This window comes from Leucopleurus acutus (genome assembly GCF_964270905.1).
Source record: "Leucopleurus acutus genome assembly, chromosome: 3".
NCBI lineage: Eukaryota > Metazoa > Chordata > Mammalia > Artiodactyla > Delphinidae > Leucopleurus > Leucopleurus acutus.
The window spans coordinates 167,656,095-167,681,673 of record NC_139145.1 but is presented as its reverse complement, the minus strand read 5'-3'; the positions used below and the strand labels follow the sequence as shown (position 1 = coordinate 167,681,673).

Here is a 25,579-nt window from a genome sequence, read left to right as displayed (position 1 = left end):
CTCGGGTAGTCACGAGTGAGCCTCGCCAACACGTGGCCCTTTCTGGGCACCCGACGGGATCGCGCTTCCAGATTCTGTGACCGGCGGGGCCGTGTGAGCAGCTCAGGCCAGTGAGGGGAGAGAAGCATCACTTCCAGGCCAGAGCGTTGACTAGCCATGCAGGGCCCTCCAGGGTGCTCTCCTCAGCACAGCCAGGCGCGTTATTCCAGGCGGCCACTCCAGCCTGGCCCCTGGAGGGACAGTGATGGGAGCCTCCTCCAGCAGCCGTGGGCATGGAGCAGAGGTGAGTCAGGGCTCTTGGACAGGTTCACCCTGAGAGCTGAGGTCCCCATGCCTGACAGAACCTCTCCACTGCACCTTCAACCTCCTTGAACCTTCCACCAAGTAGCTCCCCTTAAAAAGCAGAACAAGTCAAGCCCCTCTGGGTCCTGAGTCCTGGGCTCTTCCCTCGCGCCTCTCATTGTCTCTACAGCCAGCCTGGTTCCCCGCGCCCTCACCTCCTCTCCACTCCACCCACAGCTGCCCCGCCTCTGGCCCAGCTCGGGACCCCTTCCCGGGGCCTCTGCAGGCCCAGCGACCACGGAAGATGAGGGGCGGCTCCCTGAGGCTGCCGGGACCTCCTTGCTCCCCGGCTTCCGGACGAGAAATTTCCCCGATTTCCCTCCCGGAGCCCCAGCCCTGACAAGAAACGGCCCCCAGTCAGCCATGCACATTGGGCTGAAAGCCCACCCTCCACCCAGGACCCAAGCCGGCCCCCTCCCCGCAGCCCCACCTGGTGAGAGCCTCCTGCAGGGCCGGCCCGGTGGAGAACAAAGTAGCCCTTCAGCACCTGCAGAGCCTGCAGGCCAGCGGGAAGGATGGCTACATGCTCTAGTCGTGAGCACTTGGCCAGGTAGAGAGATCCTCTGGGCCGGGACTGAGAAGGACGACAGCTGGGCTGTCACGAGGGGGATGATGGGGTTAACAGCATCAGCAGGACGCAGCTACAGCATGTGAAGTGGCTTGACCGTTGCAGACACGCACGCCTCATGCGGTTCCCACCCGCCACCCATGGTATGGAAGGCTTGACTTGGGAGGGCTACTGAGGAGCTGGGCCTTCGATTTGATGTGATTTTAACTAATTTAAATGTAAAAACTGAAACTTTACCCTTGACACCACCCTTCTGGTTGAACACAGGAGAGATTTGTGATGCCACCCCAGCCCCAGGGACCCGAAAACGTCACTGTCTGAAACACAACTGCCTCGCAGGGAGCTGCATGGCAACTCTCATCCATCGTTTTTTATTAGCTTTTAGAAAAAGCCACAGATTCAAAAATTAAGTCTTTAGCTTGATATGATTAGGTCAGTCATTAAAACCTTATTTTAATCTCAAAATTTCTCGTAGTGCAATATATGAACATGACAAATTCATCTGTATTAAGACAGAGATAAAAGTCCAATTAAGGTGGGCTTTACCTGAGTTTACATTTCAGGCTCTTCACGGTTTTGCCATATTATTCGTTTTAGAGGATGTGCTCAATTCAAGGCCAGAAGGCCATGCCTGATCTGTGAGCTGGTCCCTGGATAGCTCTAGGTTTTTACTGATAGTTAGCACATTACTCTACCATCCAAACTCTTCAGGTCCTGACCTGTTGTTAAAATTTTTCTTTATGCACATGTTAAAGGTTAAAGTATTTCATACATTAACTTTTCCTACTGAATTTGTTTTTCAGATGAATTTCAGGATTCCTTGATTCATCTTCTGTAAAGTGAAAATGAAATCAAATGATCTAAGCATTTCAAAGCAAATTTCTGGATGCGAGCTATTTTGAGAAAGTTTGCCCTTGGCCTTGGCTACACGTACTTGTTCAGCCACTCGAGCAAGCTCCTTCTCGCCTCATCGATATAGGGCTTGTCTTCAGGCGAACAATCTTCTCTCTTGCGATGCACGAACCCGTGCGTTTGCCCAGAAAACGTTTTAATTTGATATTCCACTTTGCAGTTTTCTTTCAACTTCTGAGTCAGCAGAGAGACCTGGTTGGCAACAGATTTCATGATGATAGGACTTTAACCCTCTAGCAATATTTTCCATTCTCCAAATCGTCCCTGAATGCTTATCAAAGAGCTTTAACATGTGTGCTTTAAATTAAGTTCCATAGCTGTCATGAATTTTTCACTTTTAATTTTAAAATCGGCACAGTCCGCACCTCTGGCAAAGGAGAGAATTCAGAGCGATAGAAAAAATGATACATCAGGGGACTTCCCTGGTGGTGCAGTGGTTAAGACTCCGCACTCCCAATGCAGGGGGCCTGGGTTCGATCCCTGGTCAGGGAACTAGATCTCACATGCGTGCTGCAATTAAGGAGCCCACGTGCCACAACTAAGACCCGGTGCAACCAAATAAATAAAAATAAAATACTTTTAAAAAAAAATACTTTTTTTAAAGATACATCAATTATTTGAAATTGTATTAATATATTTATATATTATTCAATATATACTTCAGTCTATTTGCATATACCATATTCAATGTATTCAATATGTAATTCATAGATTCAGGTATAAGTTGTTTAAAACATGTCAATAAAATGTATCAGTTATGAATAACAACAGTAATTTCTAAACAACTGCTTTTGAACCACAGTTTCCATCTGCCTTTTCCTTATCAACATACTGGATTTAACATAGCTGTGTCTTCACTACTATATATAAAATAGATAACCAGCAAGGACCTACTGTATAGCACAGGGAACTATACTCCATATTTTGTAATAACCTATAAGGGAAAAGAATCTGAAAAAATATATACATATATATGTATATATATATATTTTTTATGTATAACCGAATCACTGTGGCGTACACCTGAAACTAACATGACATGGTAAATCAACTATACTTCAATAAAAAAATTTTTTTAATTAAAAATCAAACAGAGCTGTGTCTTTAAGGACAGAGATCTTATGATAACTCATGGGTTCCACGCGGAGGGAGCATGGGCAGGGAAGTAACCAGCCATCCAGCCATGGCAGGAGCACTTAAGGGGTTACAGACCCCCTCAAAGTCCCCGATGAAACACACCTTTAAAACTTTAATGTTGAAACGTATTTGGAGCAACAAATGAATCCTTCGGGATGTTTTCCCCAAAATGTCAAGTCCTGCTATTAAACACAGAGACGAGAAGAGTTAAGATGCCAACTTACCTGCTCTAGAGGAATCACAGCATCGTTTTCAGCAAAAATGAACAACGTGGGGTTCTTTAATTTGTACACGTCTTCGGAGTCTTTGATGATGCCTGGAGAGTGGGGGCGGGACAGGGACACAGGGTATGACTCCCGTACATGTGCCACAGAAAGGTAGATTTTTCAAAGGAAAACATATGCTTTGGGGGTTTTGTGTCTCTTCTTTTTAGCAATTCCACAAAAGTGGCCTGTTCTATAAAACTGGGCTCAAAGAGGTTACTGAGTCTGAGCTCCCTTCTCTCTACCTCACTGAGTCTGAGCTCCCTTCTCTCTACCTCACTCACCAGGAATCAGGCCATTAAATGACGGCTGTAGACCTGGCCGGCTGCTTGGCAGGTAAAGATACGCAGCAGCCTGAAAAATGCTCCCTCTTGGGACGTGTCTTCATTTACCAGGAGGTGATAACTTTCTAATCTGGACCATCTGACCACCGCTGTTCTGGAAGTTTCTCACAGTTTACTCAAGCCCCAAGGTTCTGACGTCAGGGTTTGATGGGGTATTTGTGCTCAGAGGAGACCACGTGTGTGAAGTCCCTGGGCACGGCAGCGGGTCCCAGCAGGTTATTCATAATAATTAGTTTTCATCCTTCTAAAGTGCCTTCAGAATTTTAGAAATCATTTAGTCAAAAGCATGTTGGACTTTGGGGATTCAGACAACTTTGAGTGTGCCCACTCCTATAGGAAAATAAGTAAAAGTTTCAAACTCCACTGTCATTCTGAGCTGAGAGGAGTTCTAAAGAAAAGATTATTCTGGGCTTCCCTGGTGGCGCAGTGGTTGGGAGTCCACCTGCCAATGCAGGGGACACGGGTTCGCTCCCTGGTCCGGGAAGATCCCACATGCTGCGGAGCAGCTAAGCCCGTGCGCCACAGCTACTGAGCCTGTGCTCTAGAGCCCACAAGCCACAACTACTGAGCCCACGCACGACAACTACTGAAGCCAGTGGGCCTAGAGCCCGTGCTGCACAGCAAGAGAAGCCACCGCAAAGAGAAGCCCGCGCACCGCAAGGAAGAGTAGCCCCCGCTCGCTGCAACTAGAGAAAGCCCGCGCTCAGCAACGAAGACGCAACGCAGCCAAAACTAAATAAATAAAATAAATAAATTTATTTAAAAAAAGAAAAGATTATTCTGGCACTTGTCAAAGACGGTAAGGAAGATCTTATTCGAGGAGACCACGGCAACAAGGGTTTGCAGTGAGGGAGGGACACCAGACTCAACCCCAAATGCGAGGACAAGTGGGATTTTCCACCACGAAGCAGGATGGGGGCCGGTGGACGGAAAATGACTAAGGAATCATCGGGCTACGGGGATTCTGGCCAGACAGTATTTGACAAAGCCTTTGCTGAAGGCAGGCCAGGTGACAAGGCATGGGGAGGGGGGGAACAGGAGGAATTTGATCACATATCAAGGATGGGGAGTTCTCGCTAAACTGACCCAGTGGGCCAAGGAGAGAGCCCAAGGTCGGGACCTACTCAGAAAGAGGACTCACAGCGGAGCCTGACTCAAGGGTGGTCATGGAGAATCCCAGTCAGTACGGAGGAAAAAAAATTGTTTTCCATTTCCTGTTGTCAGTACAGCAAAGCCAAGTAAGCCGGAGAGCCTCCCCTTAGCTGTAACTCCTCTCTAGAATGCAGGGAGCCACAGGCAAGAGGGCCACGCTTTCCGCCCTATTCTGTGAAGGCCACGTTAGGTGGCTGCACAGCGCTTTGAGGCCCCTGGGCTCCAAGTCCCGCCCGGCTCCGCAGTCGCGCACTGCGCAGAGGCGGCCACGAGGGGGCGCCGGCGAGCAGTCCACTCCGGAGCGCCTTGTGCTAATTCACACAAAGGCGCCGCGAGGGCTGCCAGCCCCATTGTGCACAGCGGCAACCGGCAGCTTGCTGCTGCCTTTGAGTAAGTAAACAGGTAAAGGGCTTTTTTTTAATGCTAAAAGTAAGTGAAAATACCGCAGTGAGGAACCATTAAGCCAAATAAGAATCATTAGTATAACCGTTGGATATACTATCATGAAAGAAAGCCAAGGTCGGATGTTTCCATATCCTCACTTAGTAACCATTTCTATACACAGATATAATGTTCTTATGTCATTGGTGTGATACATTTGGTTTGTTTGCATGAAATGTTTATGTTGCTATTTACATTTGAGAGTCGGTTTTCCCTTTCCCTGTTTTCATATATATACACATATATGCATGTGTATATATTGTGTGTGTGTGTATGTGTGTGTGTGTGTGTGTGCAGGACTGCATGCATGCGTGAGTAGTTGAGAATTAGTCACATCTTGGAAAAATCTTTTCACAGCTATTGCTTATAAAAATATTGCTTGATATTAACCATTATCACAGAAAGAAAGTTATCCCCTTCATCCTAGGTTAAGAAATTGAGACCTCGGATTAGGGGATTTCCCCAAAGGCACACTGTCAGGACCCAGGTTCCCTCTGGTTAGATATTACATACTTCCGCCTCTACCTTCAGATTTTTAAAACCAGTTCCTTAAGATAGGCCATCTCTGCTCCACTGGGGTTTGTGTTACACCAGGGCCCTCAGTTTGGGAAGAGGCTCGTGGCATTTGTCACTCAACCCCTCCTCCAGTTTTCATTGTGTAAAAATGCACAAGGCAGGTTTACCGTAGATGGACACCCCTGCCCTGAATTCTGGGTATTTCATCATCATGTGATGGACAGCAACTCCACCCCAGCAGAATCCCACGACGCCAATTTTCTTGGCATGACAACGTTGTTTCAGATACTTCAAGACCGCGTCAACTTCTCTAGAATGAAAGAAAAGTTATTCAAGGGGAATTCCCTGGTGGTCCAGCGGTTAGGACTCCACACTTTCACTGCCGGAGCCCGGGTTCAATCCCTGGTGGGGGAGCTGAGATCCAGCAAGCTTCTGGCACAGCCAAAAAAAACAAACGAGGTATTTTGTGGCCCCTTGAAAGTACACTGGGCAGCAAGCACTAGTGGTAACAGGGCTTTCTCAGCAGCTGTTCCTTGAGGTTCTGAGATCCCTACTTTCAGAGCTCCGTCCTCACCACCTCCTGCCTTGGTGACGAGTAACAAGTGACATCTCTCCCCAGCAAGTCTCCCTGCCAAGCCCAGCCTCTTCCAACCACCTGACAGGGTGGCACAAATCAGACCATCTTGAGCAACAGCCTTCCACAGCCTCAGGAGAGATCAAGGCCCAAGGCCACAGCGTGGCTCTAGGGCTTGATCCCAAGATCCGGCCCCAGGGAGCTCCTTCATCTCCTCTCTCTCAACAGGGCGCAGCCTCAATCAGGAGGCAGCTCCCCAGCTCTGTCTGACTCAGCACATTCCATCTCCCTGCCCGACACCCTAACTCTGCATCGCCTGTTTCCTCCCATGCCCAAAGAGCAGGGTAGTATTTGGAAAGCCACGAGGAAGAGGCAAGCCCGAGGGGACGGGGAACAGTGGCTCTGGCCTTGCAAATGGTTCGTTTGCAAATTGGTTGTCTGGAACTCATACAGCTTCTGCAACTAGAAGCACGATGCCAAAATAGAGGTAGTGCTGCAAGGCCGGCCCGGAAAGTTCTGCTGGATCTGATAAGGAAGAAACGCTGTCTGTTTGCAATTAAGAAAAAAAAAAAAAAAAGGAGAAAGCAATTCTATTGCACGTTCCTTTTCTTTTAATCGTAAGATATCTTTGAACACATTTAAACATATGTATCATACCATTCTGTGTGCAAGTAGTTATTTTCATAATGTTAGAAGAGCTGTAATTAAGTAATTCTGCAAAATAAAATGGAATAAGGAATAGTTTTTGTCATTTTGTTTTTCATTTTTTCTCGAATGCTTTGATCTTAAGAATAACTGCCTTAACTGGAGGGGACAAGAAGGAAGAGGGCATTTCTATAAACGTTCTTTCACTGACTCAAGTGAACCTATCTTCCTTTTGTTGCCGAGTATATTCCCCACTTTCCTGGGAACATCAGAACTTAGCTTTGGATGAAACTCCCTTCCCCATGCTCGGTCCATATACTTTGGGAGGGTCAGTTCCAGGAGGGGAGTATGTGGCTCTGGCCTGGCCAATCGCAGCATAGCAATCTCCAGCCACAACGACTGGTTCAAGGATGGACTTGTGACCCAGTCATAACCATCAGGACAAAACGAGAATTTTGCTGGTTTGCTGGGAAAGGAGCCCATGGGAGGCTGGGGCTGCTGCAGCCATCTTGCCACCCAGAGGCAAATGCTGCCTGACAATGGGGCCGGCATCAGACAAGGGTGCTGAGGGATATTGGGAGGTCGAATCCTGGGGATACCTTCTGAGCTATAGACCAACCTCTGCTTGAAGCCAGAAATTACCTCTTTTCAGTACTATAAGCCAATAAATTCGATGACTCCTTAAGCAGTAACCATTCAAGATGGGTTTTCTTTCAAACAAAAGATATTTGACTAGACACAAGGACTTTAGTCTAATTTCCAAGTTAGTGTCTCCATTTTATGTCTCATTTTGATTTAAAATGTGTGGCTCTCCTTATCCCCTGTGGAGAGGTACCTCTGGGTGCTCTAATGCCCTCCAGAAAGGATCACCCTGATTTGCGCTCACAGATAGAAGGCGGCCCCACAAGGCTTTTCCTCAAAATGTCCTAACTATTCCCCTCCACGCAAAGCTGAATTTCATATTCACATCACAGGCTCTCGAGGTCTCTTGTGTTTCTACTTGTATATTACTCGTAACTTCTTGCTTCATTTTGTTTTTCCTGGGCTTGCAGTCTGAGTCCCTGGGAGGGAGGCCTGGAAATGGATAAAGGTGTGGGAAGTTGGGTCCCCAGTGATCTCAGAGTCCACCCTGGGGAAGGCAAGGGAGGAAGCAGGGCAGAGAGAGAAGCTGGGCTGTGCTGTGGTGTGATATGGGAGAGGACAGCGTTCAGGAGGATGCCTGGTCACGGTGAGTCGGGGGCTAGGGCTGGGGGACCCCTTTGCCCTGGGCTCAGGTCTTCCTGTTCAGGAGGAGCTTGGCACTAGAGAACATCCCTGCCTCTTTGCCCACTCCATCCTTATTCCTCCAGACCAAGAAGAGGGGATCTGAGTGGCAGCTGAGCCCTCTGGTCCTTGCTTCTGGACTGAGTGGAGCCAATTTAATAAAAGGCTGCAATCCTGGGGGATCCACCCCCCTTTTCTTCCCACAGTTCCCTGGACCCTGGCAAGACCGCAGTCCTGGTCTGGTAGGTCTGGTCTAAAGACCCAGTTTCCCCGAGGCAGGGGGTCGGAGGGTGGCGGTTTTGGGGGGAGGGGATGGCACTTGGGGCCTCAGTTTCCAATCAGCGGAGTGGAAGTGGGGCTGACGTGTTCTCTGATCTCTCTTCTCTGCCTGTTGTTTCAACTGGTTCTGCAACCAGAGGGGAAGGAGGAAGTGTTGATCTATGGACCCCTATAGCCCAACTGTCAAGGAAAATGGGACCCCCAGGTACTTCAAGGAAGCTCTCTCAGCATCGGTTCCAGGAAGCGTTTCCCAGAGAGGAAAGCAAGTGAACTTGCTGGCCAGCAGGGTACTTGTTGGTTTCTAACCAACCCTCCGCTGCAAAGACTGTGCTAAACGAAATCGGTTTCCTTTACGCCTCAGGAAGGACTCTGCGAGCCGTGGCCTCTGAGGTCGTACACGGCGGGAGGGCGGGCAGGTGGGTGGGTGACCGAGGAAGCCAGACCCTCCTCTGCCTCCTGCCTTTCCCCCCGGGGCCCTGGGGCGCCACCAACACAGCCACGCTGGCTGGTAACGTACTTGGGACTTACTTATCGATCCTTCTGGCATCTCTTGTCTTCAACCACTCCGGGAAGGTGGACCAGTCCCCTGAGGGGTGCCACGGCTCCTGTCCTACAAAGAAGTCTGGAACAATGGTTCTGTAAAATAGGGACATTCATCCTTCTTAGTTTCAGACCTGTTGGGACTCCATATTTGCTTCTGTTCATTAAGAACTTGTCACGTTGGCGGTTCTGGACCACAGGAGAAGAAAGGTAGTGATCACAAGGGCCAGCTGTGATCGCAGAAAGAGGCCAACTGGCTCCAGGCCAGAGCATCTCAGATTTCACAACCGAAGGTGCAGGGCCTCTGGCAGCGGGCTGAGAGCCCAGCCCGTCTGAAATGCCGAGGCCTCGGTCGTGCACACTCCCCGCTAGCTGTGACACCCAGGACAAGGGTTCCCAGGCGGCGAGGGCCTGGGAGGGTGGACACAGGCTCCCCTCCTGCCCCTGAGGAGTCGCACCTCTCAGCTGGTCTTTCGCATTAGCCTCAGGCCAGAGGGCACACCTGGTGAGCGGCCCAGTCACCATGACCAAGCAATTTCCCAACCTCCGCCCAGGATGCCAACAGGGCACAATGTCCTGCCCCGAAGGTTTGGTCTCATGCAGGCTCTAAAAGGGGCCGCGGAGCAGACACGCCAGCTTGCGGGGTCCATGTCAACCTTCCTTACGCACCAACCCCGGGGTGGGGCAACGCGGCCCCCGCCAGAGAGCCGGTTCCGGAAGTAAAGGTCACGGCCATGGATGGAGGAACACAACCTCTCCTGCAGGGGTGGGAGGAGCACTGAAATCTGGGTCAGAAGAATCTAAGTTCAGGTCCCTGTACTGCCCCGTTCTGCCCTGAAACCTTAACAAGTCACTTAATCACTTTTAGCCTCTTTTTCTTGATCTAACAGAGCCGTGCACCCTCAGAGGATTATTCTGAAGGCAAAATACTTAGATAAGGGTGACAGGCTTTGTAAGTCACAGGCATCTTTACTCATTTTTATGTACCGTCTCCAGCTAATGGACCCACCCAAGACAACGGAAGCCACCGTCCCATCCAATCTCCTCGATGCAGCGGGTGACCTGGGGCAACTGAGACCTCCGCCTTCATGCCCCGGTTTCCTAACCATCAAAATGGGAACAGTGACAGCCCCGCCTTGTCCGGGTTGTTGGAAGGATGACCGGCAATTACCCAGGGAACGCCCTGGCGCCCCGGCGGAGCCAGAAAGCAAGCAGGGCTGGCTATTGTTTTCATTACTGGTATTGCCCTTGGAAAGTTAAGTTGCCTCATCCACAAGAAGAAACGTGAGGGCATGAAAAAGGGAAAAATCAAGTGCACGTCCTCTTTCCAGTCAACAGGAAATTGCATCACACGGCAGTGGGGGTGCTTCCTTTCAATGGGTTTCTCTTTGGAGGAAAACGAGATGGGTGCACGCTTTGGTTTTCAGCTCCTCTTTTTAAGAAATAAGAAAACAAAGGGAATTGGGGTGCACCACACTCGGGGCTCGCTGAGTGAAGCTGGGCTGGCAGGGATGGCCCCTCCTCTCTCTCCTCCGTGCTTTACTGAAGCTGCTACCAACAACACAGCGGTGTGGGGCAAGCAGGTGACAGCAGTCACCAAAGGTGGCCGTGGTCACACAATGTGACAGAGACAGCCTTTGGGAGCTGAGGTCTCACTCTGCCAGTTCTGGAAGCCAGTCTAACTCACATCTGGCCATGACAGTTCGTGTTCAGACCAGGATAACTACGTGTGCCCTGTGCGTGAAAGCTGACCCCAGGCGGAGATGCTTCAAGGGCCAAGTAATGGATCCATTTCAGAGCTGGCGAGCTCTGCCCTAGGTGTCCTGTACCGGTGTCTGCGCAGGGCCTCACATCGGGAAATGACTCTCCCAGCGTCCAACGAGTCTACAGGGCTAGCCATCCTAGGAGGACCTGAAGCCCAGACATTGGGTTGGGAGCAGTTGGCTTCCACTGGACACTGGCTGTCGTATGTGACAGTCTCCATTTACCTGCACCCCAGTGAGATAAGAAAATACATCATGTACATCAGAATATACTCAGGGTTTTTTGGTTTCATTTCCTTTGAAGGGAACAAAATACAGAAATTTATATAAATTTAAGCAAAAAAAAAAAAGAAGAAGAATTTTATACGTACGTGTATCCATTTCCTGCAATCATGTCGGCCATATACCTGGTATTGGGCAATTGCCAGCCGAATATATCTTGAATGACAATCACAGCTTTGCCAGCGTCCACGGGGGATGCGGTGAGATAAGCCTTGATGTGCTCAACTTGAACTTCACGCCCCAACCCTCCGTACTCTATTCTATGGCCAATGTCACATGGACAAGGGTGAGCTTCGTTAGCCATTGGAGATGTTTAAGTCAGGCTACAGAGAGACACATGCATTACACTGAGTGGGGCACATCCCAAGATTATAAACAATGAGAAAACTAAAATCAAGAGTACAGGAAAAAATTAATTTTAACTATACTTACAGTGTATTCATGCAAGAAATCAATGATAACTTCTGGTTCTGGGTGATAAGATTAAGCTAAGAAGAATCCATTCCCAGGCTTACCTGGTGGCGCAGTGGTTGAGAGTCCGCCTGCCGATGCAGGGGACACGTGTTCGTGCCCCGGTCCGGGAAGATCCCACATGCCGCGGAGCGGCTGGGCCCGTGAGCCATGGCCGCTGAGCCTGCGCGTCTGGAGCCTGTGCCCCGCAACGGGAGAGGCCACAACAGTGAGAGGCCCGCGTACCGCAAAAAAAAAAGAATCCATTCCCATTACAAACAGAAATACCAGAGTGAATGCAACTAACAAATAAAAGTTAAAATGGTGGAGCTCAGAGGGAAAAGGAAGCTAATAACCCCCTCCCCGGGTGAGAGAGGAAACTGGAGGTCAGGGTCAGGGTGGCAGGAGCAGATGTGAAGGAGCCAGGGTGCTGGGGACAGGGCCAGACCCAGAGACAGGCCCTCACCTAACCAGTGCTTAGGACTCTGTGTCCAGTGAGGCCTTGGGACCCCTTGAGACAGGGATTTGTAACTGAGACTTTCCCACACAAGGTCTGAGCCCTCAAAGGTTCATATTTAGCAGACAAAATTCAAAACAAACAACAAAAGAAAAAAGAAAAACTCTGCCAACCAAGACTAGGAATATGGTAAGGAAGCCCAGGAAAGGAAAAAAGCAACCATAAAAAATAAAATAATAAAATAAAACTGGAAAATAAATGAATGTAAAGTCTTCAGCAACAACAACACAAAAACCAATCCCCCAAATGTGCACCATCCTTTTGAAGTAGGAATACCTAGGCTGAGAAATTGACAGAACAGTGGACCCCGGGCAGGGAAATCCCTGGGCACCTGGCAGAAACAAATGCAAGACTTGCACAATCCAGGCCGAAAAACGCTTCCCACTGAAGAGGTGCTCACTACAAATAGCTTCACAGGAGGAAGTGCTCCAAATAAACACTCGTCAGGAAGACTGATGGTGGGAATGGGGGTAGAAATGAGGAAGAGACCCAAACACACTTGACCAAACAAACAGCAGGAAAGGAGAAGAAAAAGAACAGTAAACCTATCAACCATAAAGCAAAAAATAATGTGGGCTGAAATAAATCCAAACAAATGTAAATATATTAAATTCACTGTTTGAGACAGATTCTCTAATTAAATTTTTGTTTTTAATTCAAAGAGGTTTCCTTGGAAAGGAAAAACTAGGAAGCCTGAACCCAAAGATAAAGATCTCTTCATTAGCAATTAGAGAATATACAGTCTTTTCAAGCAGATGTGAACAGTTACCAAACTGCCCACATATTAACCCACAAGTCAACAAAAATTTTATATAAAACGTGTTATATTAGCACAATGAAGAAATGATAATAAACGTCCAAAAGGTTTAGAACCGAATTACAATGAAAACACTCTGTAGCGAGAAGTTGAAGCAATACACTGGTACTTAGAGAAATACTGATATCCTAGATCAGAAATACTGATCTAGGGTATCAGCCAGAGAGAAAAACGCTTTCCCCTACCCTCATAGGTTCAGCAACCGAGGGCCTGCGAATTTAACCGACAAAAGTCAGATGAACAGGAGAAAAAGCATACACGTATTTAATATTTTTAATTTTTAGCACACAGTGGTTTTGCAGAAAAGAAGCGAAAACCCAAGAAGCAGTTAGACACATGGTTTATACAGCATTTTAACAAAGGGTGAGAAATTGTGGAGGCATGACTGGGAAATATATGGGGAATCTGGTGATGAGAGTTGCTCCCCTCATGGGGGAGAGGGAATTTATGCCCTAATTTTAGGCAGAAAGGGGGAGGGAGAAAAACTCTTTTTGCATCTGCTGTTTCCTAATTGCCTTCAGCTCAAAATAATCAATACGCCGAAGTACCATCTTTGAGGAGGGTATCCTTTGATCCTCTTCAATTGCATGTATTAGACAAAAGGGAAGAATGGAGATAAGTTAAGCATTCAATTCAAGAAGTGAGGGGAAAAATTAGAATAAACCCAAAAGGAGAAAATAATGAGATGAACATAAACAATGGAGAAACAGAAAGTGATTAAAATCTGATTTTAGAAGTTATAAAATAGGTATATCCCCAGCAAACCCGATCAATAAAAAGGAAAGAATGATAAAGAACACGTAACAACAACAACAACAGCATAACAATATGTGGAATGAAAAAGGTGACGTAAGTACAGATTTTTCCCTTTAAAAAAATCACCAAAATATTAGTATGAACAACTTTACGCTAATAAATTTAGAAACAGAAAACACTGACAAATATGCAGAATGAGAGGAAAAAATTCCTAACTTCAAAAATATAAAAGAAAAAAAAAGGTGATGAGACAGCTCGAGATTAAAAGAGATTAAAGAGAAATGAAATCAAATGCACCATGTGAATCTTGACTACATCCTGGTTCCAAGTTAAGAACCGCTATAAGAGACACTCGGGGAACAAGTGAGGAAGCGAATATGGATGATAGTGGATATTACGAATTAATATTAATTTTCTACGGTGTGGTAATAGAAGTTATGTAGGAGAACATTCTTATTTTTTAAATATGTGTGCTCAAGTAGGGGATAAAGTATCAGCATCTGCAATTTACCCTCAAATCATTATAAAACACACATGCACAGACATACATACAGAAACATAAAGCAATTATGGCAAATTGCAAACAACTGTTGAATCTAGGGGATCACAAGTGTTCATTTTCTTCCGGTTTTTGAGGAACAACAAGGAACAGTGTAGTTGGAACAGAAATATCAGGGAGAGAGCGTGGTGGGAAACACTGCTTTGCCCAGAATCCTCCAGCAGCTTCCATCTCACCCCGAAAAAGCCAAATTCTTGCCACGAGAACGGTAATGGTGAAAAGAGCGAGAAAGGTCAGGGTCTGGATAGATTTCTCAGGTGCAGCCAATTGGTTCTGCTGACAGATGGCATGCGTAGGATATTTAACAGAAAGGAGTCAGTGGTGACTAGGTCTTTTGCTTGAGCAACTGGAAAAGGATGGAATGTCTAAATGAAAGGGGAGAGTGCCGAAAGAGCAGGTTTGAGGAGACCAGGACTTCAGGCTGTGGCATAAGCAGTTTGAAATGTCTATGAGACATTCACATTCCTGTCCAGCGGCCAGCTGGATAACAACGCCCAAGTTCAGGGCAGGGGTCCAAGCTGAGGATATGCATTTCAGAGTGATCGGCATACGCAGTGGAACCTCATTATCTGCAGATTCTGTATTCATGAATTTGCCTCCTTGCTAAATTTATTCGTAACTCCAAAATCAATTCTTGCCGGGCTTTTTGCATCACCCACAAATCTGTGTAGAGCCACAAAAAATCTGAGTCACTGAGAGGCACGTTCCCAGTCAAGGTCGAGCAAGGCTGTGCTCTGTCTTCCTGTTTCAGCTCTCACGCTGTAAACACGTGTCCTTCTCATGGTCTATTTAGTGCCACACGTGTGGTAACTTTGTGCTTTTTGTTGATTTCATGGGCAGCGCTAAAGTGCCGTCTAGTGATCAAAGTGCAAGAAGGCTGTGATGTGCCTTAAATACGTGTTAGACGAGCTTTGTTCAGGTGTGAGTCACACTGCTGTTGGCCATGAGTCAATGTTAATGAATCCACAATATGTAGTAAATATATACTGTGTTTCTTCATACAGAAACACAAACAGAACAAGGTTAAATAGTGATGAGTTGATGGAAACGTGACCAGAGGCTCGTAGGAACCGACTGCATTTCCCTGTGGTCCACTAGCAGCTAGTTCAGCGTTCGCAGCAACTTTACCGAACATACCTTCTGTGAATAATGAGAATCAGCTGAACACAGTATTTACAACCTTGAGAGTGAATCACATCATTCAGGGAATAACAATAAAGAAGAATGCAGAAGATGGAGCCCTGGGGTCCTTCAGTACTTAAGACTTCCTTTGGGGAGGTAAAAAGGGACTAGTGACTGTGTCTGAGAAGGACGGGCCAGTGAGAGAGGAGGAAACCCCAGGTGTGGTGTCCAGGAGCCAAGCCAAGGAAGGGCTTCAAGAACAGGAGAGTGGGGCTTCCCTGGTGGCACAGTGGTTGAGAGTCCGCCTGCCGATGCAGGGGACACGGGTTCGTGACCCAGTCCGGGAAGATCCCACATGCTGCGGAGCGGCAGGGCCTGTGAGCCATGGCCACTGAGCCTGCGCGTCCGGAGCCTGTGCTCCACAACGGGAGAGGCCACAACACTGAGAGGCCCGCGTAGAGCAAAAAAAAGAAAAAAAAAAGAACGGGAGAGTGTAAGCATAACGGAATCACTTTGCTGTACACCTGACACTAACACAACATTATAAATCCACTATACTTAAAAATGAAAAAACGTGTATGCACCAAAAATAATTAATTTTTATGAAAAAGAAAGAAAGAAAGGGAGGGTGTAGACCATGCAACATTCTGCAGGAAGACCCGAGGGTGCAGACAGCATTGCCCACCAGGCTCTGCACGGTGGAAGTCAGGCTGAGGGCATCCAGAACAGGTTTGCAGTAGCGGGGAGGGCGGGACTGCCGGGGGCTGAGACAGAAGAGAGACAGGGAGACAGGAAATACAGAAAGCTCTCTCTAGACTGTCACCAGTCCTAAAAAAGAGAGTGAGCAAAAGATGGAGGGAAGATGTGGAAACAAGTCTTTTTTTTTCTTTTTCTTCATGGAAGAAATGTCAGCATATTGGCTTGTGGATGAGAATGTACCACGGAGAGGGAACCAGTGGTCTCTGGAGAGAGGGGTGAGGCCAGCACAGCAGAGGAGGCACTGGGCAGGTCCTCCCACAGCCCTGGGAGAGAAGGCAGAGGGTGAGGACACAGACACAGGTGGGTGGGTAATGCCAGGAGGGAGGTTGTGGATGCTCCCACCTGCCTCTGTTTGCTCAGAGAACTAAGAAGCAGAGTCAACAGATCAGGGTAGAAGGAGGAGATTGGAGGGGAGAATAGAAGTGGAAAATGAGGGCCCGGAACATAGGCAGGGTCAGCGAGGCCGTGTCCCCCAGCCAGGTCCAGCTGCAGGGCGCAGGCAGGGAGAGGCCGGCAGAACAGACGGGGCTCTGCCAGGTCATGACAGGGGAAGGAAGGCTCTGTGACTCCTCAGGAGGTGGGATGGACACCAAGCAACCCAGGTGAGAAAACAAAGCCCTGTGAGTCACTGCCTACCACATACAGAGATCCTGTCAGCCTCCTTCAAAGGTGCGAATCCCATTATGGGGGCCCCGCACGCATGACCTCATCTAAACCTAATTGCCTCCCAAAGGCCCCGCCTCCCAATACCATCTTCAACATGTAAATTTGGGGGACACAATTCAGTCCATAGCAGTAGCTAACTGTAAAAAACACTTATAAGAAAATGTGGGAAAACTGAACTGACTGGATATTTGATGATATTGAGAATCATTTTAATGGGGGGGGGAAGGGAAGGAGGAATAATGTTATAACAGTGATGGGTTTTTTTTAACGAGTCCTTATCTTTTATAGCTACGTGCTGATGTGTGTACTGGGACTTTCCCAGTAGGCTGTGGAGATTGTGGGAGAGTGTCTAAGTACTGACAGTACTGGAATTGGGTGGTTCAGGAGCGTCCATTGTACTAGTCTCTCAACTTTCTTTTTCTTTTTAAATTTATTTATTTTATTTATTTATTTTTGGCTGCGTTGGGTCTTCATTGCTGCACGCAGGCTTTCTCCAGTTGCGGCGAGCAGGGGCTACTCTTCGTTGAGGTGCATGGCTTCTTACTGTGGTGACTTCTCTTGCTATGGAGCATGGGCTCTAGGCACACAGGCTTCAGTAGTTGCAGCACGCAGGCTCAGTAGTTGTGGCTCACGGGCTTAGCTGCTCCACGGCATGTGGGATCTTCCCGGATCAGGGATGGAACCTGTGTCCCCTGTGTTGGCAGGTGGATTCTCAACAACTGTGCCACCAGGGAAGCCCCTCTCGACTTTCATATGTGCTTGAGATTTCCCACAACAAAAAGCTTTCAAACTTGTATTAAATTTGAAACACTGTAAGATAAAAGTCTCCGTAAAAAAGTGAGAAAACAAGATACAGACTAAAAGAAGAAATTATTTTCAAAGCAGAGGCCGTAGTATCCAGATAAAATATATGAAGAATTCTTAGAAATTAACAAAACAAAGACAGCCCCAATAGAAAAGCTCCAAAGATATGAGGCAATTTACAAAAGGATACACCTGAATGGCCCGTAAACATGTGAAGAGATACTCAACCTCACTGGTATTTAAGGAAATTATAACAAGAACAACAACAAGACACCATTTTACCTCTTGCAGATTGGCAATAAGTCTATTAACACCAAGAGATGGTGCCCAAGTAGGGAAACGGAAGGGAGTGTAAACTGATACACACTCTGGGAAGCAGTTCAGCAAAGGCAATGAGGAACACACCCTGCAACCCAGAAATCCCCCCACTGGTGTATTCCCTAGAGAATTTCACACTCGTGTGTGTGTGTGTGTGTGTGTGTGTGTGTGTGTACACACAGACACATGCAGTGGGTATGCAAGGCTGTTCTTGCCACCAAAATGTGGCAACAATTGCAAGCAATATAACGACCATCAGGAGAATGAGATACGTTGCCATTTATTCATTGTCGTGGGTTGAACTGTGTCCCCCAAAAAAGATACTGTTCAAGTCCTAACCCACAGAACCTGTGAATGTGACCTTATTTGGAAATAGGGACTTTGCAGAGGAATCAGGTTAAGACAAGGCCATCCTGGTGAAGGTAGGTGCTAATCTAATTAATGGCTGGTGTCCTTAGAAGAAGAGAGAGAAATCTGGATACAGACACAGACACACATGGAGAGACAGCCTTGGAAGACACAGGCAGAGTCTGGAGGGGATGATTCTACAAACCAAGGAACACCACGAATTGCCAGCAACCACCAGAAGCCGGGAGACAGACAAGGAAAAACTCTCCTCTACAGGTTTCAGGAAGAGCACGGCCCTGCCAACATCTGCATTTCAGATTTCTGGCCTCCAGACAGTGAGAGAATAAATTTCTGCTGTCTTAAGTCACCCAGTTTGCGGTAATGTGTTACAGCTAATACACTCCTAAAAAGAACATTACATAGCAGTTCAATGAGCAAATTCCATATATATTTATCAGTACAGTAAATCTCAAAAACATAATGCTATATAGAGAGACAATGAAAGAAATGAGATTGAGTTATTTGTAGTGAGGTGGATGGACCTAGAGTCTGTCATACAGAGTGAAGTAAGTCGGAAAGAGAAAAACAAATACCGTATGCTAACACATATATATGGAATCTAAAAAAAAAAAAAAAAGTGGTTCTGAAGAACCTAGGAGCAGGACAGGAATAAAGACACAGACATAGAGAATGGACTTGAGGACACAGGGAGGGGGAAGGGTAAGCTGGGACAAAGTGAGAGAGTTGCATGGACATATATACGCTACCAAACGTAAAATAGATAGCTAGTGGGAAGCAGCCGCATAGCACAGGGAGATCAGCTCGGTGCTTTGTGACCATCTAGAGGGGTGGGATAGGGAGGGTGGGAGGGAGACACAAGAGGGAGGAGGTATGGGGATATAAGTATATGTATAGCTGATTCACTTTGTTATACAGCAGAAACTAACACAACAATGTAAAGCAATTATACTCCAATAAATATGTTAAAAAAAAAAGAGAGAGAGACAATGGTTTTTTGATGCTAAGTTAATACTAAAACCCCTGAATAATACATATTTTTAAATTAATTAATTTTATTTATTTTTGGCTGTGTTGGGTCTTTGTTGCTGTGTGCCAGTTTTCTCTAGCTGCGGCGAGCAGGGGCTGCTCTTCGTTGCAGTGCACAGGCTTCTCATTGCGGTGGCTTCTCTTGTTGCAGAGCACGGGCTCTAGGCGCACGGGTTTCAGTAGTTGTGGCACGCAGGCTCGGTAGTTGTGGCTCACAGGCTCAGCAGTTGTGGCTCACAGACTCTAGAGCACAGGCTCAGTAGTTGTAGCGCACGGGCGTAGTTGCTCCGCGGCATGTGGGATCTTCCCGGACCAGGGCTCGAACCCGTGTCCCCTGCATTGGCAGGCAGATTCTTAACCACTGCGCCACCAGGGAAGCCCAGGACAAAATGTTAATATCTTTTTTTTAAATAAATCTGTGTCATGTGACTATAGGTGGCTATTACATTATATCCTGTACTTTCCAGAATGTTCTAAATGCTCACAACTAGAAATGACTAAATTTTAAGGAAAGAGAAATTAAGAGCTAGTCATTTGACCAAAGAAAACTTTGACGGTATTTTTCATAGTTTTGTTTCCATAAACTAAATTATGGAACTATTATAAGAGAAGTCAGAACAATCCAGTATCAATAGCAGTAAACTTTATGTCCCACTGCACATTACTTGTTGAGAACTTATTCCTCAGGCTGATTTCTTACCTGGCTGTCCTATGAGGATGCGAGACCACAGAAAATAAGCAGCCTTGAACCTGAATCTTTTTACTTACCTTCGATTGCTATCCACTTTCCAAAAGGAATGTTTACAGCTAAGACAGCCACTCTCTGAACTGATCCTGAAAGGCCTTTCTCCCACAGAAAGGGGTGCTGGCTGGGAAGGCCTGGATGTGCCGCACATGAAGGCTGGACTCCTGCCAGACACTTCACGGGGCACAGCAGCCAAGCCCAGCCAGTGTGTCCCGGGCCAAGGCCACAGTGGGCAGGGTAGACAGTCTCTCTGTGGGCAAGAGCCTTGGGAAACATACCCTTGACACTCTACTGATTGTACTATACGTAAACCTTCTGTATATATATTTCAAGATTTGGGCTCTTTTCCCTCCCAAATGACACATTTGTTAAAACACAATTTTCAGAAAAAAAGTAAAACTCGACTCCTATACAGTTACCAAAATGAATTCACATTAAGGATTGTACTTTACTCATATGATAGGAGGAAATAAGGCAGATGTTACCTCTGGTCCTAAGGAAAAAAGAAAAGGGCACTAATTTATATGGAGTAGGGGGATGTTGAGATGAATTGTAAATGGAGACAAAACCAATTTTTCCACAGTAGGGGAGGAAGCCAGTTAATTCTCCACCAGACAGGACAGAATTTACAAACCTATCAGTTACCCCCAACTTTCACAGAGCTGCAAAACAGCTCAAATACAATGAACAGGGCTAGAATTAGACAGCCCGGAAGGGTGGGCTATAGTCGATGGGTACTTTTCCATTGAAACACAGAGTTTCTTCTATGACATTATAAGGTCACAGTGAGGGATAAGGTTTCCTCCTGTAAGGGGATGGGACTGTGGGTCTGACATGTATGGTGGGGTCCTCATAAAATGTACCAAGAAGCGCTTTTCTGTATCATGTCAGGTGGACTTGGCAACACACTGCAGCCACCCTGAGATCAGATCTGTGGTTTCCACCAGTAACGCCTCCAGAAGTCAGAGTTCTCTTTATGACACGAGGGATGGCCAGGACATGCTCCAGCAGGGGAGACCCTGATGGGCACATTCTCTGTCAGTGCCACCCAGGATGCAGCGCTAAAGTACATGATTCCCCCATAACACCCCTGCAAGATCCCACATAATTGTGAATGACTACGAGACCCGTCCCCTACAGACTGACTTTTCTGGCCTCTTGACAAAGATTCTCTCCTTGACCGAACTCTAGTCAGGATCCTCTGAACTCTCTTCTCAACTAGGCCCTGGCTTTTGGGCTTTGTCCAGTTTTAGTAAGAATCCTGCTACGTCGGTTTAGCAGAATCCCCCAGCCTCCTATCTGATTCGCTCCCTCATCCTCCATCATCCCCCAGGTGATGTCCGATCACCCTGGCTTGTCTTCTGCAAGAATCCTGTTAGGTCAGCTTAGCTGGAATCCCTTTATTTCCATCCACTGACCCCCTACTCTGCCCCTTGGCTAGAAACTCCCACTTTTCCTTATATTCAGAGTTGAGCCCAATGTCTCTCTCCTACTGCAAGATCCCCCTGGAGTGGTCCCTAACCCCTATCACGATGGTCCTGAATAAGGTCTGCCTTACCGTTTTTTAACAAGTGTCACGAATGAATGATATTTTCTTTGACACCCTCCAGTCCTCCTTCACACAGCAAATGCCTCCACAAAATTGTAAGTCAAAATCTACGGGGATCACTGGTGCGTGTTTGACCTGCAAATTCCAAGGGGCTGCTGTGTCCTCCCCCCTTTCCTAAAATGTACCATCCGGAGGCATTGTTTTACTCCAAACAAATTTGTGCTTCTTGACTTCTTTTTCTGAACCAGTTATAAGATCTGCCTGGTTCCCTCTTTAATGAATAAAATAGAATCTTTAACACACGTTCGTTTTTCTATCTGTATTAGTCATGATTTTGCCTTTTGCTGAAACTTATCTTTTAACTGTATAATTGAACATTCCCCTTTTCTCACTGGAGGGCAGAAGGCGAGAAATGGGTGGTCAAGTATGGTTGAGCTAGTGTGGTTTCCTGCTTTCATACCCCCCAGGATTTAAATAACTCAGAAGTCACACTTCCCAAAGCAATGAAGATCTCCAAAAGAAATAGGGAAGCAGATTTTGATAAGTGAAGGGGATTGGTGTTGATGGGAATGCAACAAGCAAAGAAGTCTAGGAATAAAATGCTGGCAGCCTCAGAGATTTAGAAACGGAAACACCTGAAAGGGCATCGAAAACAACTACAGGACCTCTAAGGTGGCTGCAGGGGAAGGCTGGGGGTTTCCTTTACGGGGTAAACACTGTAACTTGCATGGCAATTGATCTTCCATCTTGCAGCAGGGAAGGCAGGGCCCTCCTTATCCTTAGATGGTTCTGTGAACATCAACTCCTCCAACTATTTTTATTTTTCAGTAATCATGGTTGTGTTTTCCAAAGGGTACACGGTCTTGACAGCATTAATTAGAAAACTAGATGGGATGAAGCTAGATTGGCCTGTGAACTGCCAATCATGTGGCTGCCTCTGGCCTTTTCTTGGGCTGTTGTGAGGCCTGGATGGCATTCCCCCAGATACCCACAGGGCTCACTTCTGACCACCTTACTTTAAATGGGCTTTGAAAACAACAGGTGGCATGTCCATCAGCAAGTAGCCCTAAATCGCAGTGCCCAGCGTCAGCAAGGCCTGGGACAGGCCACCGCTTCACCTCCTGACCCACATGGCCGAGTGGGAACGGTACAGTCTCTCCTGGCAACACGGACCCAGCATACAGGACGCTACACGCCTAGACCAGACCCTCCTCTCTTTTTTTTTTTTTTTTTTTTGCGGTACGCGGGCCTCTCACTGTTGTGGCCTCTCCCGTTGCGGAGCACAGGCTCCGGACGCGCAGGTTCAGCGGCCATGGCTCACGGGCCCAGCCGCTCTGCGGCATGTGGGATCTTCCCGGACCGGGGCACGAACCCGCGTCCCCTGAATCGGCAGGCGGACTCTCAACCACTGCGCCACCAGGGAAGCCCAATACCCTCCTCTCTTAACACCCATCCTTAATAAAGGCTGCAAAATGTGGAGAATGAGCTGGACGCAGATACGCTCATTTTTCCCCCATACTTTTATATCAGTAGTAAGAACTATACGACCAAAATGTTCAACTGTAGGAAAACGGTTACAAAGAGTATTTAATGGCACGGAGGAAAGGATCAAGACATAGTGTTAAATGGAAAAAAAGGAATACAAGTTTATATACAGCATGATTTCAACTGTCTATTCAAAATGTATGGCTAAACAATACAGGAAAATATACCAAAGTAGGATGGCGGGGTTGCTTTTCTGCAGTGACAATGTACTGCTTTGATAAAAGCTGGTGTTGAAAATGGACTTTAATAGGTTCATTACCTGTGCACATGGCAAAGACCTCCTTTGCCTCAAGCAAACGCATGCGCAAGTTAGAGCAGAGCGGACCTGCAGCGCGATCCTGGGCTAGCGAAGCGCACGTACCTCGTCCAACTGCCTGAAGGACGCTGTCCTTACGCGCGGAGGACGCCGGACCGGAGCGGGCAACGCCGCAGCCCCGCGGGACACAGGGGAGACGGTCAGGGGCAAGCCGAGGGGGAGGCGCCTCCTTCGGGGACGGAAGTGGACGCGGTGACGGAGGGCGGTGGGATCCCGGTGGACCAGTGGCTGTCCTGGATTCCCGGCCTCCGGGGAAGGCTGGAGCCGGAGGGAGGGGCAGGGAGGGGAGGTCGGGAGGAAGAGGGAAGGAGGGGAGGAGGGAGACGGAGGGAGGGGCGGGAGAGAGGCAGGGGGGAGGAGAGGGGAAGGGAGACGACGAGGGGGGGAGGGAGACCGGGAGGAGGAAGACAGTCCGCCTGTGAGATTTACATGTGCGCCTGTCTCCTGAGACCTGTGACTTCTTTACTGTAAATCAAAATTAGGCTATTTTAAACAGTAGATGACTACATATTCATACTTGACCTCCCTCCCTCCGCCGCCACTCCATATTTTGTCTGGTCACCTAACATTGTGATAACCAATTCAATTGGCTACAGAGAAGGGTTAAGAAAGAAAACCGGAAGAAATGTTGATTAGGAAAATAAGTGACAGAGGGAAAAGTAGCAGCAGCTTCTTGACGCCACAAGAATTTCACCAAAAATCTCATGACCCGTGAGATAGAGCCTTACTAGTTAAGACGCTTCCAGTTGGAAAAGGTGTGAATTCTGATTGAGGGTGACTTTTTCTTAAGGGATCTTTTCTGCAGAGGGATGGCAAATCAGTAATATAAAAAGCCTCGAGGGGTAAGGTTTGTGAGACGTAATCTGATTGTTAAAGGGCAGTTTTCAGAAAAAGATAAAATCATGATGCTCACACAGATATAAAAATGACCTGTGTTGAAAACTTTACAGTACTCATTAATTAATAAGAAAACGAGGCAGATGTTAAAACTAGTTCAGAAGAAAGTTTTTAAAAAGTGCACACATATGGAGTCAAGGAATGGTGAAAGGAAAATGCAGACAGAGGCAAACTGGCTTTTGTTCCACAGGATGGGGAACGAGGTCAACTTGCTTGTCTGTCATCTACCTACAACTTACAGAATTGTGAAACAGCTACCAGACATTGGAAGACAAGAATCAGATAGCCTGGATGGTGACCTCTAGGCAAGCATAGGTTTCCATCGAAACACAAAATTGTTTCTATTAGACTGTTTCTAAGCAGCTTCCAGCATCTTGGAAGTACCAGTTACATGGAAAGACCAGATGTGACTGATTACACATCATTTTTCTCTATTTGCTAAATTTAGCTCTCCAAGCATCATTCCTGACATTAATTAACACTTATTAACATGAGGGATTTCATATTCGCAACTCTATGCCTTGCCAAAATTTGCCAACTCAGCGTTAAACTTATGCACGTACTTAAAAGTAATTTTTTAAAAAGTTGCCTCCAAATCAGTCTCAGTTGGCAAAGTTGTGCAGTGGATTCCAATATTACGAGACAGCGCTATATTATAAAGTACACCTCTGCTACAACATTCAAAAACAATTTATATCTACTGTTTTCCCACCTATTTCCCCAAAACTATCTCCCAGACCCCTCTCACAGTCTCCTCTTTGTCTTAACGTGCACCTTCCCCCTGAACCTGGCTGGAATCTCCGTTGTCCTGCCTCTTCCTCCCTGTGGTCTCCCCAATCTGGGGAGAGGGCCACCTTCTCTCTTTCCATTTATGCAAATCCTTTCCAGCTTTCAGAATTCTTCTTCATGAAGCTTGCTTAAGTGCTACAGCTCTTGATTTTCCTTAACCTGCACTCCTAAAAAAAAAAGATTCCTTTGGCATTTTGTGCTACAAACTGGGTCACTGGATCATGTAACATCTTCTAGTTGATGAAAACCTTGCTTTCACAAGGGTAGTAACCTGAGGTTTCTCAAGGCAGGCTGTGAGTGTTCTCTGCTCAAAACACCTGAGTGCAAGGAGAGGATGCCTCCTGTGTCCATCTCCTTGCATTAAACCAAAGACGTGTCCCTTCTCCTTAGACTCGTTTTCCTTGACTATGAAATAAGGGATTAGACTAGATTTGGTTCTCAAACTTTAGCACGCATCAGAATCCCCTGGAGGGTTTATTAAACCACAGAGTGCTGGACCGCAAACAGAGCCTCTGATTCAGGAGGTCCAGGGGGAACCTCAGGAATTTGTGGGT

General features: G+C 47.1%; 1 protein-coding gene across 3 annotated transcripts; it reads right to left on the bottom strand.

Annotated features, from left to right (window-relative positions):
• Positions 1–1,249: 1,249 nt before the first annotated feature.
• Positions 1,250–23,565, bottom strand: CMBL (carboxymethylenebutenolidase homolog). Of its 3 annotated transcripts, none has more exons than XM_082836895.1 (6): positions 23,283–23,301; positions 11,111–11,344; positions 8,965–9,072; positions 5,843–5,985; positions 3,184–3,275; positions 1,250–2,014 (listed from the first exon to the last, which is right to left on the bottom strand). In XM_082836895.1, exons 2-6 carry the CDS (start codon positions 11,323–11,325, stop codon positions 1,835–1,837), a joined length of 738 nt encoding a protein of 245 aa, XP_082693021.1. In that variant the 5' UTR covers positions 11,326–11,344; positions 23,283–23,301; the 3' UTR covers positions 1,250–1,834. The 3 variants fall into 3 exon arrangements, with proteins under 3 accessions (XP_082693021.1, XP_082693019.1, XP_082693020.1); XM_082836893.1 differs by lacking the exon at positions 23,283–23,301 and adding an exon at positions 23,385–23,565 and having other exon boundaries at positions 1,251–2,014; XM_082836894.1 differs by lacking the exon at positions 23,283–23,301 and adding an exon at positions 11,454–11,594 and having other exon boundaries at positions 1,251–2,014.
• Between the last annotated feature and the right edge of the window lie 2,014 nt (positions 23,566–25,579).